The 17,343-nt window shown below is 43.7% G+C and overlaps 1 protein-coding gene across 1 annotated transcript in view; it reads left to right on the plus strand.

The window, feature by feature from the left end:
• The window catches only part of LOC139167142 (dystrophin-like), a 1,540,372-nt gene that overhangs the window by 268,639 nt on the left and 1,254,390 nt on the right, over positions 1-17,343 (plus strand). The window contains exon 14 of the mRNA XM_070751563.1: positions 15,689-15,812. Within this exon, the coding sequence (XP_070607664.1) occupies positions 15,689-15,812 (124 nt within the window). The remainder of the gene's footprint in view (positions 1-15,688; positions 15,813-17,343) is intronic.

The raw sequence follows: 17,343 nt of genomic DNA on the forward strand, positions 1-17,343 counted from the left end.
AAGAGAGGAAGGAAGAGAGAAAGAAGGAAAGAGGGAGAGAGAGAGAAAGGGAGGGAGGAAGAGAAAGAGAGAGAGAGAGAGAAAGGGAGGGAGGAAGAGAAAGAGAGAGAGAGAGAAAAAGAGGAAGGAAGAGAGAAAGAAAGAAAGAGGGAGAGAGAGAGAAAGGGAGGGAGTAATAGAGAGAGAGAGAAAGAGGGAGGGAAGGAGGGGAAAAGAAAGAAAGAGACAAGGAGGAATGAAGAGAGAGAGAGAGAAAGAGAGGGGAAGGAAGGAAGAGAGAAAGAAAGAGGGAGGGAGAGAGAGAGAGAAAGGGAGGGAGGAAGAGAGAGAGAAAAAGGATGATATTTTTTTTTCTACATATAGACCAAATGTTTAATCAAGAACCTCCCCACCCCCCACCTCCCACCTTTGGTGTCCCTCTTTAACAATGTTAAAATCTGGTCACTTTACCCATGCGCACTTAATGATCTGCACATTTGATTAATGAATACATTGGGGAAAGCAGGGTGAAGGTTCATTCATTTTACATTACAAACTTCATGTGTAGGCTCCATTACAATCCTAACTCAAGGACTACCCATATTTCAAATGTAATTTGGAAAGTATCTAAAGTGTTTTTGGAATATTACATAGATTGACAGAGTTGAAAGAGCTCTTTTAGGTTTTGTAATCCAGAGCAGGAAAACATATATTTATTTGTTTGTTTGTTTGTTTGTTACATTTGTATGCCGCCCCTCTCCGCAGACTCGGGGCGGCTCACAACAATAACAAGAACAATGTAAGAACAAATCTAATAATTTAAAAAACACTAAAAACCCCATTATTAAAAGCAAACACACACACAAACATTCCATGTATAAACTGTATAGGCCCGGGGGAGATGTGTCAGTTCCCCCATGCCTGACGGCAGAGATGGGTCTTAAGAACTTTACGAAAGGCAAGGAGGGTGGGGGCAGTTCTAATCTCCGAGGGGGAGCTGATTCCAGAGGGTCGGGGCCGCCACAGAGAAGGCTCTTCTCCTGGGTCCCGCCAAACAACATTGTTTAGTCGACGGGACCCGGAGAAGGCCAACTCTGTGGGACCTAACCGGTTGCTGGGAGTCGAGGTCCGCTCGGATCCGAGCGATTTTATCAGCGAAAAACATGTTAAATTCCTCGGCACTACTCTGCAAGGGCTCCCCAACTCCCCCCCCCGGTTAAGAAGGGAGTGGGTCACCCTTAACAGAGCGGCCGGGCGGGATTCCGCGGATGCAATCAAGGCGGCATGATACGCGCATCTTGCCGCCTTGAGCGCCCACTTTTTAAGTCTTAATAAAAGCTCTTACAAGTGTTTGATCGGATTCGGACTTACTCTTCCTCCATCGCTTCTCTAGACGTCTCTTCTGGCGTTTCAACTCCCGGGTCTCCTCGTTGTACCATGGAGCTCTACGGGGTCTAGTGCCGCGGAGAGGTTGCAACGGCGCAATCCGGTCGAGAGCCTCCACTGCAGTCTTGTTCCAGGCCTCAGCAAGAGACTCCGCCGAACTGTGGATGAGTGCATCTGGAATAACCCCAAGCGCCTGCTGAAAACCTTCTGGATCCATCAGGCGCCTGGGCCGGAACATCTTAATCGGTTCCGCCTCCCTGGAGGGAAGGATTGGAGCCAGGAAGTCCAGCCATAATAGAAAATGATCTGACCATGACAAAGGCAACACATCTAAGCCCCTTAGTCTCAGACCATTACTCAATTGCTCAGAGAGGAATACCATGTCGGTTGCGTGTCCTCCCTCATGAGTCGGACCCTGTACTACTTGAGTCAAGTCCATGGCTGTCATGGTGGCCATGAACTCCTGTGCTAACCCAGAGGTTTCGCCAAGCGACGGCAGGTTAAGATCCCCCAAGACTATAAGTCTGGGGAATCCCACCGCCAGCCCAGCTACCTCCTCAAGCAGCACAGGCAGGGCTGTTGACACGCAGCTGGGAGGCAGGTACCCCTAAGTCCAACTTCACAAGGAGGGACTCACAGCCCGCAATCTCTGGAGCAACGAGTCTACGTAGGCGCAGGCTCTCCCTGGCTATAATAGCCACTCCTCCCCCCCTTCCCTGGGGTCGCGGTTGATGCCATATCCGAAACCCAGCTGGGCAAATTTCAGAGAGAGGAACTCCTCCCTCTGGGCCCAGCCAAGTCTCAGTCACACATGCCAGGTCGGCCTCCTCATCCAGGATCAAATCCCGGATGAGGAGAGCTTTATTTACCACCGACCTGGCATTGAGTAGCAGCAACCTGAGTCCAGGGCCAGAATTACACTCATCACCAGTACCCTGGGTTGAGCTCACGGAACCGGAACAAGGGATCGCTGTTAAGCAGCGATTCCTCCTTCCCCTGGAACGGCTAGTTCCGTGGCTCCCGCCATATCTGCCTCTCCCCAGCAGGACCGGGATGTTCTGACCCTCTGCCACCCCAGAGATAGGTGCTCCCTCCCCTCCTGTCTCTCCAGCTTCAGGTGGACCAAAAAATTCATGCATATCATTCTCATTCAATTCATACATTCCTTCCATCCAATCCCAAACATCCATCCCTAAAATTACCCCCCAATAAATTAATTAAAAATATAAGATATAAAAATATAAAAGTATAAAATTAAAATTAAAATGGTTAACTGGTTAGCTGTTAAAGTTAATCTGAGACAATGATGTAATAGTCAGTTAGTCTAAAATCAGTTCTATGGGAAGGGTCATCAAACAATTTGCCACTCCAGATCAATACATAGATAATGTCCTCTGTAGGTCTTTCTTTTAACTCTTTGAATTCTGCTATGTATAAAATCGTCCACTAGGGGCACAGTTCTTCAATAGTCATCTTCAAAAAAATACTGAGCAGATGGAAGTGGGGGGTGGGAAAGATGACAGGCAAGTTCTGATGTTAGCTGATATCCCCAGTCAATTGGCCTCGATAATAATAGGCAGTTCAGCACTTTGTTCATTTTGCCCCCCCAACATTGGTCGTTCTGTTCACTCCATTCTCTCACCAATTCAACGTCCTCAGTGGCCTCCAGCCAGCTTCGATCTCCTTCCTCCCCCGGCCGCCCATTTTCTTCGTTTCCCCCCCCCCACCTTCGGCACCGGTGGCTCTCACCCACCATCACCATCCAGGGGGTTGGGCTGTTGTCCCTCGCCCAGCAGCATTGGTTGTCTTTATCGGCTGGTATCTCTGGCTCCACAGTTCTCCTCTCCTCGGTCGCCCTCCGATGCCGGCAGCAAGCCGCTCCCACCGACCTGCTTCCTCGGCATCCCCGGCGTCCTCCGCCCCGCACAGCTCCGTTTGAATGGCAAGTCTGTCCAGCCACCGCTCCGGTCTCCACTCCTTCCTCCGCTTCGGCACCCATCACTCCTATTCCATGGTGCCGTGCTAGAAGGCTTGGCTCGCGTCTTCCTCCTTCTCCCCTCAGCGTCTAGGAACGGCGCCATTTTCCACGCCCCAGCTGATCTTCCCGGCTGGTCTCTCGGCGCTTGTTGTCCCGGCACCCACAGGACTGGCAGCATTCACCCTCTAGACCCCCAAATGAAGGGCTCAGTAACACAGAGGACAAAACAAAAAAATGTCTATCCAATATTTGTTCAAAATTGCCAGTGATAAGTGTTTCTAAGATTCTTCCTCTGCTTCAAACCACATCATTTTCTTTGTGTCTAGTAGGTTGTAAAGAGGTTGAGCAATGGAACAATGAACAAACCACACTTTTTATTAATTGGATTTATATGCCACCCCTCTCCGAGGACTCTGAGGACTTTTGCCACGCATAAGAAAAGAATCTCAAAAATTGTAAATATATGCTCAGTGAAGTCCCTTACACTGAATATACAGTGAACCCTCGATCATCGCGAGGGTTCCGTTCCAGGACCCCAAGCGATGATCGATTTTTCGCGAAGTAGCGGTGCGGAAGTAAAAACATCATCTGCGCATGTGCAGATGGTGTTTTTACTTCCACCGCCGCCCGCAGCGCGTTGCTGGGGAGCGCGCGCGCGTTGCTGGGGCCGCTCCCCAGCTGGGGAGCGGATCTGGGGTTTCCCCAAGCGCGCGCGAGTTGCTGGGGCCGCTTCCCAGCTGGGGAGCGGATCTGGGGTTTCCCCAAGCGCGCGCGCGTTGCTGGGGCCGCTTCCCAGCTGGGGAGCGGAGCCGGGGTTTCCCCAAGCGCGCGCGCGTTGCTGGGGCTGCTCCCCAGCTGGGGAGCGGATCTGGGGTTTCCCCAAGCGCGCGTGCGTTGCTGGGGCCGCTTCCCAGCTGGGGAGCGGCCCCAGCAACACGCGCGCGCTTGGAGAAACCCCGGCTCCGCTCCCCAGCTGGGAAGCGGCCCCAGCAACGCTCGCGCGCTTGGGGAAATCCCAGATCCGCTCCCCAGCTGGGGAGCGGCCCCAGCAACGCGCGCGCGCTTGGAGAAACCCCGGCTCTGCTCCCCAGCTGGGAAGCGGCCCCAGCAACGTGCGCGCGCTTGGGGAAACCCCAGATCCGCTCCCCAGCTGGGGAGCGGCCCCAGCAACGTGCGCGCGCTTGGAGAAACCCCGGCTCCGCTCCCCAGCTGGGAAGCGGCCCCAGCAACGCGTGCGCGCTTGGGGAAACCCCAGATCCGCTCCCCAGCTGGGGAGCGGCCCCAGCAACGCGCGCGCGCTTGGAGAAACCCCGGCTCCGCTCCCCAGCTGGGAAGCGGCCCCAGCAACGCTCGCGCGCTTGGGGAAATCCCAGATCCGCTCCCCAGCTGGGGAGCGGCCCCAGCAACGCGCGCGCGCTTGGAGAAACCCCGGCTCTGCTCCCCAGCTGGGAAGCGGCCCCAGCAACGCGCGCGCGCTTGGGGAAACCCCAGATCCGCTCCCCAGCTGGGGAGCGGCCCCAGCAACGTGCGCGCGCTTGGAGAAACCCCGGCTCCGCTCCCCAGCTGGGAAGCGGCCCCAGCAACGCGCGCGCGCTTGGGGAAACCCCAGATCCGCTCCCCAGCTGGGGAGCGGCCCCAGCAACGCGCGCGCGCTTGGAGAAACCCCGGCTCCGCTCCCCAGCTGGGGAGCGGCCCCAGCAACGCGCGCGCGCTTGGGGAAACCCCAGCTCCGCTCCCCAGCTGGGCAGCGGAGCTGGGGTGTCCCCGCGCGTGCCGCCCGCCCGCCCACGCCGTTGCTCGCGCCGCCGCTGGGGTCTTACGGGGCAAGAGGGGAAAGACCCAGGGAAGCCGCCCAGCTTCCCAGCTGGGGAACTCCACCATCTACGCACACATGCGCAGATGGTGGAGTTTACTTCCGGGTTTAAAACTCGCGAAATAGCCCTTTCGCGATGCTTGAGGACGCGAAACTCGAGGGTTCACTGTATTGTATGTACTGCTCTAAAGTTACAATCATATATAGAGCCAGTTGGCACAGCATGTAGAATGCTGTACTGCAGGCCACTGAAGCTGATTGTAGATCTGTAGGTCAGCGGTTCAAATCTCATCACCGGCTCAAGGTTGACTCAGCCTTCCATCCTTCTGAGGTGGGTAAAATGAGGACCCGGATTGTAGGGGGAATATGCTGGCTCTGTTAAGAAGTGCTATTGTTAACATGTTGTAAGCTGCCCTGAGTCTAAGGAGAAGGGTGGCATAAAAATCAATCAATCAATCAATCAATCAATCAAACAATCAAACAAACAAACAAATAATATTAGGGAGTCAGGAAGCAATTTAGCTGTAGCAGATTAGACATTGGCAACAAATGGCAGTCCAGAAAAGTCCTCACATTTGCAACCTTGAATTTCAGAATGGAGTAGTATATAATTAGTATATTAAAGTTTGATTTGATTCTAAAAATCAATAGCAATCTAAGAAATGGAAGGATCAGTAATAAACCACAGTAAAACTATACCCCTATTTCTGTTAGCATGGATTCCTGGTAACTTTCTTAGAAGCTGTTTCCAAGAATGCCCTATCAGACAGCTAAGGGAACTTTGGAAACAGTTTTCATTTGGTTAAACTTCCTGGAGCAGAGGATTATCCCCGCATCAAGACTCATGTTTTTCTGATAGTTTTCTGCATAACGTAACATAACATAATACATAATATACATACATATACATGCAACACACACACACAAACATACCCATACAGACACACACATAAAAGTTCCCTTTGCACATTTGTGCTAGTCGTTCCTGACTCTAGGGCATGGTACTCATCTCCATTTCAAAGCTGAAGAGCCAGCACTGTCCAAAGATGCCTCTGTGGTCATGTGGCCAACATGACTAAATGCCAAAGGTACACAGCATGTTATTACCTTTCTACCAAAGGTGGTCCCTATTTTTCTTCTCGCATTTTTTACATGCTTTTGAACTGCTAGGTTGGCAGAAGTTGAGATAAGTAATGTTGTGGTTAGCTCTGGCCCAGCTCCTGCCCCAAGGAAAGTGGAGGTGGATGTGGGGAGTTTGGCAGACAGCCAAGGAGATCAGTCATCTGTATCATCCCTGGATTCTGAACAAGAATTAATGACACATCCACGTATGCGTAGAGTGATGCATAGGAGACAACAACTGAAGGATTATTACAAGAGAAAATGAGGCCAACTGTGGTTGGGTGGGGCTGCGGTAATTAGTGCTACAGATAAAAGTGCAGCCTGGTGTTTTAGCTTCATGGCAGTTTATCTGATTCATTGTTTCATCAAGATCGTGGTTTTTGCTGTTCAGGATTGTGTGTGTGGACTCTCTGGACTTTAGAATTGGACTCAATTTCCCAGTTATTGGGTGAGCAATTGGACTGCATTTAACCTGTGCCTTATGGTTACCAGAAAATCCCTTTGACATTTAAAAAGGGAGCTGTTTCTGTTTATGAAAATATTTGGGTTTTTCTTTTATTGTGTGGTGTGTGTCTTCCTGGACTAATTACCCTGTAATTATGGTTGGTTGAGACACGCCGGCAGAACAAGTAATGAGAGCTCACCCCGTTATGCGGCACTAGGGATTTGAACCGCTGAACTGCCACTTTCGATCAACAAGCTCAGTATCTTAGCCACTGAGCCACTACATTCCTGGTACACACACATACGCATGCATAAAATACTTTTAATCATTTCATACCATAAATAAAATAATCTGAATACATATACAATAACGTAAGCATTTTTCAAAGCATACTTATTAGAATGACATTATATATAGCCCTCACAAGAATTTTTTCCTGTCTTTCTATAAGAGTCCAAGAGCGTGCATTTAAATAGGACTGGTGTTCCATCTAGTGTCATCATAATTAGTGAACTTTATTTAAATTGTTCCTTCCTTAAAATAAATGCTAATGTAACAGCCAAAATTAAATATACTATTAAATATTCACAAAAATTATATATTTTATTGACTATGGTGAATTTGCTGTATAAACTCATAACAAGAATTCATTATCATTTGCTCAAAACAGAACAATAAATAGCAGGTGACAACCAAGTTGTATTCATTTAAGTTTGAAACAGACCAACAGATGGAAGAGTGTAAGTTGTGACAATTTCATCTGATGTGTATATTATTGCAGGAACATAGGAGTTGTTCTGCTGCAATCCATTATTTTATGCATCTCCCATTAACATCTAGGTCAAAAAACAATGTGAACATTGCTGATATTGGATATCTTGGTACATTAGTATTTGAATGATGAAACAATCTAGGATAAGCAATAAAATCATTGTATCATTGCATGGTACAAAATATATATATATACATATATACATATATATATACATATATACATATATACATCAAGAATAGTCCTAAAAATGCGAGTTCCAGGTACATACGTGAATGATGAGGCAGCAGCCATCTCGATCACCGGAACATAGAAACTTTAATAAAATCACTTAGCTTTCGTTAGCGTGCTGCTAACTTCGTCAGAGTTTTAAAATGCCGTGGGAGACAAACATCTTTATAAAGCATTACTCAGTCTGCTCATTGCCCGCGTCACGGGGCCACACCCTTCCCTCCCCCCTGCGGTAAGCCTAATTGTGGGCTTAATCATGCTGGCTGAAGGGAGATCTACCTCTTTTGCTCGTGTTTGTTGCCTTTTTCCCTCCCCAAGGGAGGGGGTGGAATTGTGAGGCTTAATCCTGCTGGCTGTAGGGAGACCTGCCGCTTTTACTCGTGTCTGTTGCCTTTTTCCCTCCCCAAGGGAGGGGATGGAGTTGTGAGGCAATGCTTCGGAGGTGTTTGGTATTCCTTTCTTCCCCCCATTGTCGTTGTTACTTTTTATAATCGTACATGTCTGCTCTTGCAATTTTTTTACCCATGTCCTCGTCCTAGGTCTACACTGTTCTAATCCCCCCTTGTCCTCTATGTTAGACTTAAATTGTGCCCCTCCACCTCTACCTCCGTATTGCTCCAGTATGTTCCCTTGTTTCTCGTGGGGGGTTATCCCACCCTCATTTGGCTGGTTTCTATGTCTGGCCTGGGGAATTCTGCTGGGGGCTGTGTCCAATCTTAATGACCCATCTCCTTTAAGTCGTTGTTGGTGCCTTAAAGCCTGGTATGCCGATGGCATATCGATGTGTCTATTTAAAGAATTTTCATTCGAGAACCAGGCTTCTTTTAGGAGGCGACCTCCCTTGGTTTCATCCCGTGCCAGAATCTCAGTTCCCTGGAAATCGAAGCCGTGACCTTGCTCCTCCATGTGTATCCAAATCTGGGAGCGCTGTTCCTGACGCCGGACCGCTAGTTTGTGTTCGTGTACACGGGTTCTCAACCTTTTAGCTGTTTCACCCACATAGTGGTGTGTACAATTACTGCAGTTTATACGGTAAATTACCGAGGAAGACTCCTCCTTCACTAGGGTTTCCTTCGGGCGCATTACTGATTTTCTCAAAGTTTGATCTGGCCTATGCGCTACTTTGACCCCGTGGGGTGCCAGTATGCGTGCAGCTGTTTCGGATACCCCTTGTATGTACGGGAGTACCCTCCACGCTGATGTTTCGTTTGTGCTTTCAGTAGGCTGCCGGAGTCTAGGTGTAACGCACCGTTGGATAAAATCCCTCGAGTAACCATGACGTATACAAGTTTGGTAAAGATACGCTCGTTCTTTTTGTTTGGCTGCCCGTGTACTACAATGGGTATTTATCCTGTTGAATAATGTCCGTATGCAGCTGACTTTATGTGCGTTGGGGTGGTTGCTTTCGTTGTGTAACATGCGATCCGTGCTGGTGGTCTTGCGGTACACCTCCGTGTCGATGCTTCCATCTGGGTTCCGGTTAATCTGTACATCTAGAAAGGCCAGTTTGCCATTGGCCTCCTCCTCCGCCGTAAACTGAATATCCGGATATATGGAATTAAGAATTCCCATGAACTTGATTTTATCCCGTTGTTTGATGATGGTAAACGTGTCATCGACATAGCGTGTCCAGAACTTAGGTTTGTATATTTCCATGGCTTCTCTTTCCAATTGCTGGAGAACTGCTTCTGCAATCACGCCCGAAATTGGGGATCCCATCGGCGTGCCCTTTACTTGTTCGTATATCTGTCCGTTGAATGTGAAGTATGTTTTTAGGCAGAATTTCAATAGTTGGATGAGGTCATCCGTGCTGGGGGCCTTACAGTGTCTTGGTTCAGTTGTTACCAACAAATTGTTAATGGTTTGAATTGCTAGATCCTGGGGGATAGATGTAAATAGTGAAATAACGTCGAATGATATCATTACCTCATCTTGCTCCACTACCACCCCTTTAAGCCGTTCAGGGAACTGAGATTCTGGCACGGGATGAAACCAAGGGAGGTCGCCTCCTAAAAGAAGCCTGGTTCTCGAATGAAAATTCTTTAAATAGACACATCGATATGCCATCGGCATACCAGGCTTTAAGGCACCAACAACGACTTAAAGGAGATGGGTCATTAAGATTGGACACAGCCCCCAGCAGAATTCCCCAGGCCAGACATAGAAACCAGCCAAATGAGGGTGGGATAACCCCCCACGAGAAACAAGGGAACATACTGGAGCAATACGGAGGTAGAGGTGGAGGGGCACAATTTAAGTCTAACATAGAGGACAAGGGGGGATTAGAACAGTGTAGACCTAGGACGAGGACATGGGTAAAAAAATTGCAAGAGCAGACATGTACCATTATAAAAAGTAACAACGACAATGGGGGGAAGAAAGGAATACCAAACACCTCCGAAGCATTGCCTCACAACTCCACCCCCTCCCTTGGGGAGGGAAAAAGGCAACAGACACGAGTAAAAGCGGCAGGTCTCCCTACAGCCAGCAGTATTAAGCCTCACAATTCCACCCCCTCCCTTGGGGAGGGAAGAAGGCAACAAACACGAGCAAAAGAGGTAGATCTCCCTTCAGCCAGCATGATTAAGCCCACAATTAGGCTTACCGCAGGGGGGAGGGAAGGGTGTGGCCCCGTGACGCGGGCAATGAGCAGACTGAGTAATGCTTTATAAAGATGTTTGTCTCCCACGGCATTTTAAAACTCTGACGAAGTTAGCAGCACGCTAACGAAAGCTAAGTGATTTTATTAAAGTTTCTATGTTCCGGTGATCGAGATGGCTGCTGCCTCATCATTCACACATATATACATATATACATATATACATATATACATATATACATGTATACATGTATACATGTATACATGTATACATGTATACATGTATACATGTATACATGTATACATGTATACATATATACATATATACATATATACATATATACATATATACATATATACATATATACATATATACATATATACATATATACATATATACATACATACATACATACATACATACATACATATATATATATATATATATATATATATATACATATATCTCCAGCAAATCAATTCTAAGCTTTCTTGCTAATGATACACCATTTTGTCCCTGAATAAATTAACTGGGCTAATATTTATATGTATTCATCAGGTTGTTAACTATAAATCCACGTCCTATACTGTCTATTTCTCCTGGTCTTTTTCTTTTAATAGAGAATACTCTGCAGGAACTTTCTTTGACTTAAAAAACCCCCCAAAGAATTATTTTTCTCAAACATTCTCAAACACTGTAGTACTACAGATAAAAATTGTTATGCACAATTCTTCACTCAAATTAGTGAATCAATCATTTATTAATTTGAAAAAAAAACATTGTTCTCTCTAAGCTATCTGCCTTGCAGTGAGATGGGCAGCAAATACGGGGGTGGACAGAGAAATGGAAACACCTTGAAAAATCATCAAAATATCTCTTAACATGGTGTTGGTCCACCTTTTGTGGCAAATACAGCATCCAAGGTATTGATTCATACAAATTGTGAATTGTTTCCAAAGGAATTTTAGCCCATTCTTCAGTTAAAGCAACCTCCAGGTCTTTTAGAGACGATGGTGGTGGAAATCGACTTCTTACTTGAATCTCTAAAATTGACCATAAATGCTCAATAATGTTGAGGTCTGGTGATTGTGGTGGCCAGATGAGATGCTGAACTTCATTAGAATGTTCCTCGTGCCATTCTTTTAACATTTCTTGCTCTATGGATTGGTGCATTATCATCTTGAAAGATGGCATCCCCCTCTGGAAACAGTTCTTGAACCATAGGATGAATTTGGTCGGCCAAAAGTCCTAAATAGTGATGACTGTTAATTCTTCCATGAAGGGAAATCATTGGCCCGGCATATTTTCAAGAAATAGCACCCCAGATCATCACTGAACCCCCACCATGTTTGACGGTTGGAGAAGGCAGTCTGGATGAAATGATTCTTTTGGCTGTCTCCAAACATAAACATGGCCGAATGTCGGAAAAAGGGTAAACGATGATTCGTCAGAAAATCACATTTTGTCACTGCTCGAGGGACCATTTCTGGTGGTTTCTACACCATTCTAAATGGTTTGAAACATTTGTCTTTGAGAGCAGAGGTTTTCTAATTGCAGCTATTCCGTGGTATCGAGATTTGTGAAGCTCCCTTCAAACAGTTTTTGTGGAAACTGGGTTCTGTATGTGTCTATTGAGCTCTGCAGTGATTTTAGGAGCTGTGGTCTTGCAATCCACTCTAACAATTTGCTTCAGAGTCTAACAGTCTTTCTCAGACAACTTCGACTTTCAACCAGACCTGTGCTTGGCTGAGGACGTTTTCCCTTCTCTTTCAAAAGCAGTCATTACTTTTGAGACATTACCTCTTGAAACGCCAAACATTCGGGCACTTTCTGTTACACTAGCACCTGTCATTCGAGCACCAACAAATTGGCCTCTTTGAAAGTCTGAGAGGTCTGCCATTTCTAGAAAGTTATAAACAATTTCCTTAGATTTCTGTTTTAAAAAAGGTAGTTTAAAAAAACATATTAAATAACAGAATTTTAAAAAACCATTAAAATATGTCAAGTTTTGATTGATTTGAACATGTTCAAAAATTATGATGCCAAAAAGTCAAGTATTTCCATTTCTTTGTCCACCCTCTGTAAATGTAACAATAAATTTAAAGAATGAATTACAATTAAACAGTTCAGAATGAGTTTCAGAAATACAATTAAATAGCTTGATAATATTTATGTGCAGCAGGTCCTAGAATAGCTGCTTTATTAATGTACTAAGAATATAGGATTTACTATGTGGAAACAGGCAGTCCTAAAATCTTGATACTAAGTTGCTTAAGAATAAATATTACTATAAACACCTGGAATTGGCTTTGAAGTCAATCTTATTATAATGTATAGATGGTCTAGGATATTGGCAACACTACAAGTTCTTCATACTTCTACATTTAGACCATCCTGCTCTTACTACACTATTTTTAAGATTCTGCAAATTACACTGGGAAACAATTTGAGGTAAAAAGATGTGTCTTATGCACCGAAAAATACGGTATTGGAATGAACACAATTTAACTTGCAGCAACTATTATAGCCTTTGTATGAATAAAATTATTCTTTGTAAACAATATATTTGGTAAGTTTTTACTTCACTTTCCTTTATATGCACAATTTGTATGACTTTTGAGGGTATCCTGTAGCTTTAAAAGTTGACATGATGTGATAGACAAAAACTGTGGTTGTTTTTGGATACAGAGGCCAAAAGTTAATTGAAAACAAGTCACAGATTTAAGACAACAAAATTGCTGTTCCCCAGTGAATTATCTGTTTCAATAATACATTTACTGTATAACTATCAAACACATCCGACCAACACACAAGTAAGTGAACTTCAGCAGGATTCAATTATACATAAGAAACTTCTTTATATACAATATCATACAGTGGAATTCAGAAGCACAGAAGTAATATTCACAGAAGCAATATAATACAGAACCACTCATACACAGAGAGAGGGGGGGGGGGAGAGAGAGAGAGAGATCAGTGAACCTAAGCCATGCCCAGACTCCGAGCTGTCTGTCTATCTCAATTCATGAACCCTTGTATTAATAACATTAATAATTGTGTATTCCACTATAGGTTTATCATCTATCACTCAAAAAACCTACCCTACTCTCCATGTACTGATAATTTCTGGCTATTCATAGTTAATGGGGGATCCCAGGGACCTCTTGACAGCATCTGATCCTTAAGAAGTACAGTGGTACCTCTACCTACAAATGCCTACAAATCCCCTCTTACCACCGCTTCCTCCGCTCTCTGCAGCCACCCCATCTTCCTGCCAAAATCCCCTCTTGCCACCGTTTCCTGCATTATCAGCAGCCGCCCCATCTCGCTGCCAAAATCCCCTCTTGCCGCCTCTTCCTCCGTTCTCGGCAGCCACCCCATCTCGCTACCAAAATCCCCGCTTGCTGCCACTTCCTCCGCTCACTGCTTTTTTTTTAATCCTTAAAGTTTTGGATTTTCTTAATGGGTTTGCACGCATTATTCGCTTTTACATTGATTCCTATGGGAAAATTGCTTCTACTTACAAAACTTTCTACTTAAGAACCTGGTCACAAAACTAATTAAGTTCGTAAGTAGAGGTACCACTGTCCATCCCCAATGAGCACAGGCTTTAATCCTAAATTGTGTCCCTAACATTAGGAACAACTCTGAGAATGAGAAGTTTCTTAGATACATCTTTTGACAGGATTAAGAGAAATAGGAACAGGGGGAAAAAATTGTACAAATGCCCAGGCAGATACATTTGCAACACTACCAAAAGACACAGAGATGTCTCATTACCTCTTTCTTGCCTCCTCAATAGATCAAATACCAGGGTAATAAAATTTGTATTCATTCCAATTCCACATCTACACCAAAACTCATTATCTACGTATCCTGTAGCTCAAAGCTATTACTTTCTTTATCAGCTTAGATAAATATGAAATAGAAACAGCTAATTTTTTTTTAAAAAGCTTGGACAAAAAATAGCAAGAGCATTATCACCTCCTCCTTTAAGTGGGTAAAATACTCCACCTGAAAAAAAGGAATGTTAATTTACATAATCATAATTGGACAAATTATCCAGAAATCTATATAAGTTAGGCTGAGATCAAGCCCACAAGGACTGACATACTAAAATCTATCAACTGTTATTATTAGGCAGATATACTTCCAAATAAAATTATTTCATTTTAATAAACAAATACCATGACATCTTTATAAGGCCATACATTATTATTGTTCTGTCTGGGTCCCCCCAGAAGCCAACACCAACCAAAAAGAGTATCCAGATACACTGGTAAAAAGCAAAGGCAGTTTATATAATTCCAAGCAAACACAGGTAACAAAAACTGTTCTTACAGACAGGAACACTCTGAAGCTTCACAAGGTTTCACAAAGGCCAGGCAATAAAACAGGATTCTTGCTGGCAAAAACAACACTGGAGATAATAAAACCCACGTCTCCCCCAAGTCTTCCAGACTTCTAGGCCACAAGCCAAGATCAGAGACGCCAAGAATCGAAGCAAGGTCACAGGACTCCCAGTTGATAACTCTCCACAAGACTGTAAGGGCGGGCCTGCCTTTTCAACCCTGCTGAGGAGAACCACACCCAAACCCAGCTGTTGCCAATTCAGGGATGTAAATACCTTTCTAATTGGTCCCTTCTTTGAGCTGCACGGTGCTGCCTCATGTCTATTATAGCCTGTGCGTCTTCATCCAATGAATCCAGGCTACTAGCTGGGGAGAGCCCCCCCCCCGGGGGTCTCAGGCTGCTCTCCCTCCTCCTCTTCCTGACGTTCCTCTCCCCCGTCTGCCTGATCCTCCCCCTCCTGTTCACTGTCCTCCTCCTTTGGGCATGGATCTGGCAGAGATCCAGCCGGTCCCTGAGGAGCCTCAGGCTGAATCACAACTATTATTATTATTATTATTATTATTATTATTATTATTATTATTATTATTACATTAACAAACATATTATTTATGGCCATCACACTATTTTTTAAAAGTACATTATATAAGACACAGATGAAGAATAATCTACAAAAAAATTAAAAATATGAAATAAAAAAGAAAAAAGTTAACTTGTATCTAAATGTTCAAATTATTTATACATATATTTCTGTCTCTATAAATACATTTGCTTTTATCATATCCCTCTTCTGTTTCATATATATTACCTTTGATTTCTTATGTCAACTCAAATAACATTTTAAATGTATATGGAAAACAGGATTATTTAGAGTTGAATTTGCTTTATATGTAATTTAGATTTTGAATGAAATAGTTTTAAATCTTTTCTTATTATTTTAACATCTTGTTCTTCATTACTTTTTATAAAACAAGAATAACAAAATACAGCTTTTTTTTCCTTCTTACTGTAGATTTGATGTTGATTCGACAGAACTTCACAGTTGGATGACTCGTTCAGAAGCTGTACTACAGAGTCCTGAGTTTGCAATATATAGAAAAGAAGGAAACCTATCTGATCTCAGAGAAAAAGTTAATGTAAGGGGGGGAAATATATTTACTTAATTTATATAATGTTTGTAGAACTAGTATGTTATCAGCTTCAAATTTTACTATGTATTTCCATTTGATAAATGGCTGTAGATTAATTTGAAGTTTGAAATATATTGATAAAGTATGCATAAATGCTCTTATGCTTTAGTTTGCTATCATCCTGTCCTAAAATATAAATAATGCAATTAGGTGTATTCAGTGACTGCTATAAACTATAAAGCCTGGCTCCCCAAAAGTCAATAATGTTATATAGTTAGGTGCCTTGCTTTGAAAAAATATTATAATTTGTCAGTGTGACATTTGAATAAAAGAATGTTTGCTGGCAGAAGATCTTTATAAAATATAAAATGCTGAGATATGATTGAGTTATATTAATATTCATTTTTTTAAATGCTCAGCTGTCTGAATTCCTTTTTAATTGTCCCATTTTTTTCCTTTGGCATACACTGCAAAATTGTAGGGGTTTTGTTTTGAAAACTATGTTTAGTTATGAATGGAGAAATCAACCTTAGCTTATTTCAGAAATAATCCTACATATTAATAATATTTCTTGGAAGATTCTCAGAAAACCTTTTTTTGTTTTTCTGGGATTTCACTTCTAACTTGGAACTTGAAGATTATTCGCTGACAATGCTATGTAATTGTCTTTGATAATGCAGTTATCTTTTGTTTTGAACAGTCCTAAAAAGTTCAAGTGGTGATTTCTTGTACTATCTGGTCATGTTGCATTAATCTATGATTTCAGTGCTATACAATTTTTGTTTATGTGCCTACAACTATTTTCTAATTCAGATTCTTGGAGAATAATTAGTAAAATATACTGTAAATTAGAAGTTTATAACAATATATAAACAATGTGTATGTATGCATGTATATTTGAATAGGTGGTTGTTATCGTTAGTTGTGAAGTCATGTCTTACTCATCGCGACCCCATGGACAACATTCCTCCAGGTCTTCCGGTCCTCTATCATCCTCCAGAGTTCATTTAAGCCAACACCGACTACTTCATTGACTCCATACAGCAACCTCATTCTCTAGTGTCCCCTTCTTCTTTTGCCCTCAGTCTTTCCCAGCATTACCTTTTTCTTTAGTGAGTCCTTTGGTCAAAATATTTGAGTTTCATCTTCAAAATCTGGCCTTCTAAAGAGGAGGGTTGATCTCCTCTAGGACTGACCTGTTTAATTGCCTTGCATTCCAAGGGATTCACAGGAGTCTTTTCCAGCACCATAGTTCAAAGGCCTCAATTTTTTGATGGTCAGCCTTTCTTATGATCCAATTTTCACAGCCATACCTTACAACTGGGTAAACCATAGCCTTGACTATATACACTTTTATTGGCAGGGTGATGTCTCTGCTTTTTAGTATGCTGTCTAGATTTGCCATAGCTTTCCTCCCCAAGAGCAAGCATCTTTTAATTTCTTGGCTGTAGTTCCCATCTGCGATGATCTTGGAGGCCAGAAAAATAAAATATGTCACTACCTCCATTTCTTCTCCATCTATTTTCCAGGAATTGAG

The sequence above is a fragment of the Erythrolamprus reginae genome, chromosome 4 (assembly GCF_031021105.1).
Source record: "Erythrolamprus reginae isolate rEryReg1 chromosome 4, rEryReg1.hap1, whole genome shotgun sequence".
NCBI lineage: Eukaryota > Metazoa > Chordata > Lepidosauria > Squamata > Dipsadidae > Erythrolamprus > Erythrolamprus reginae.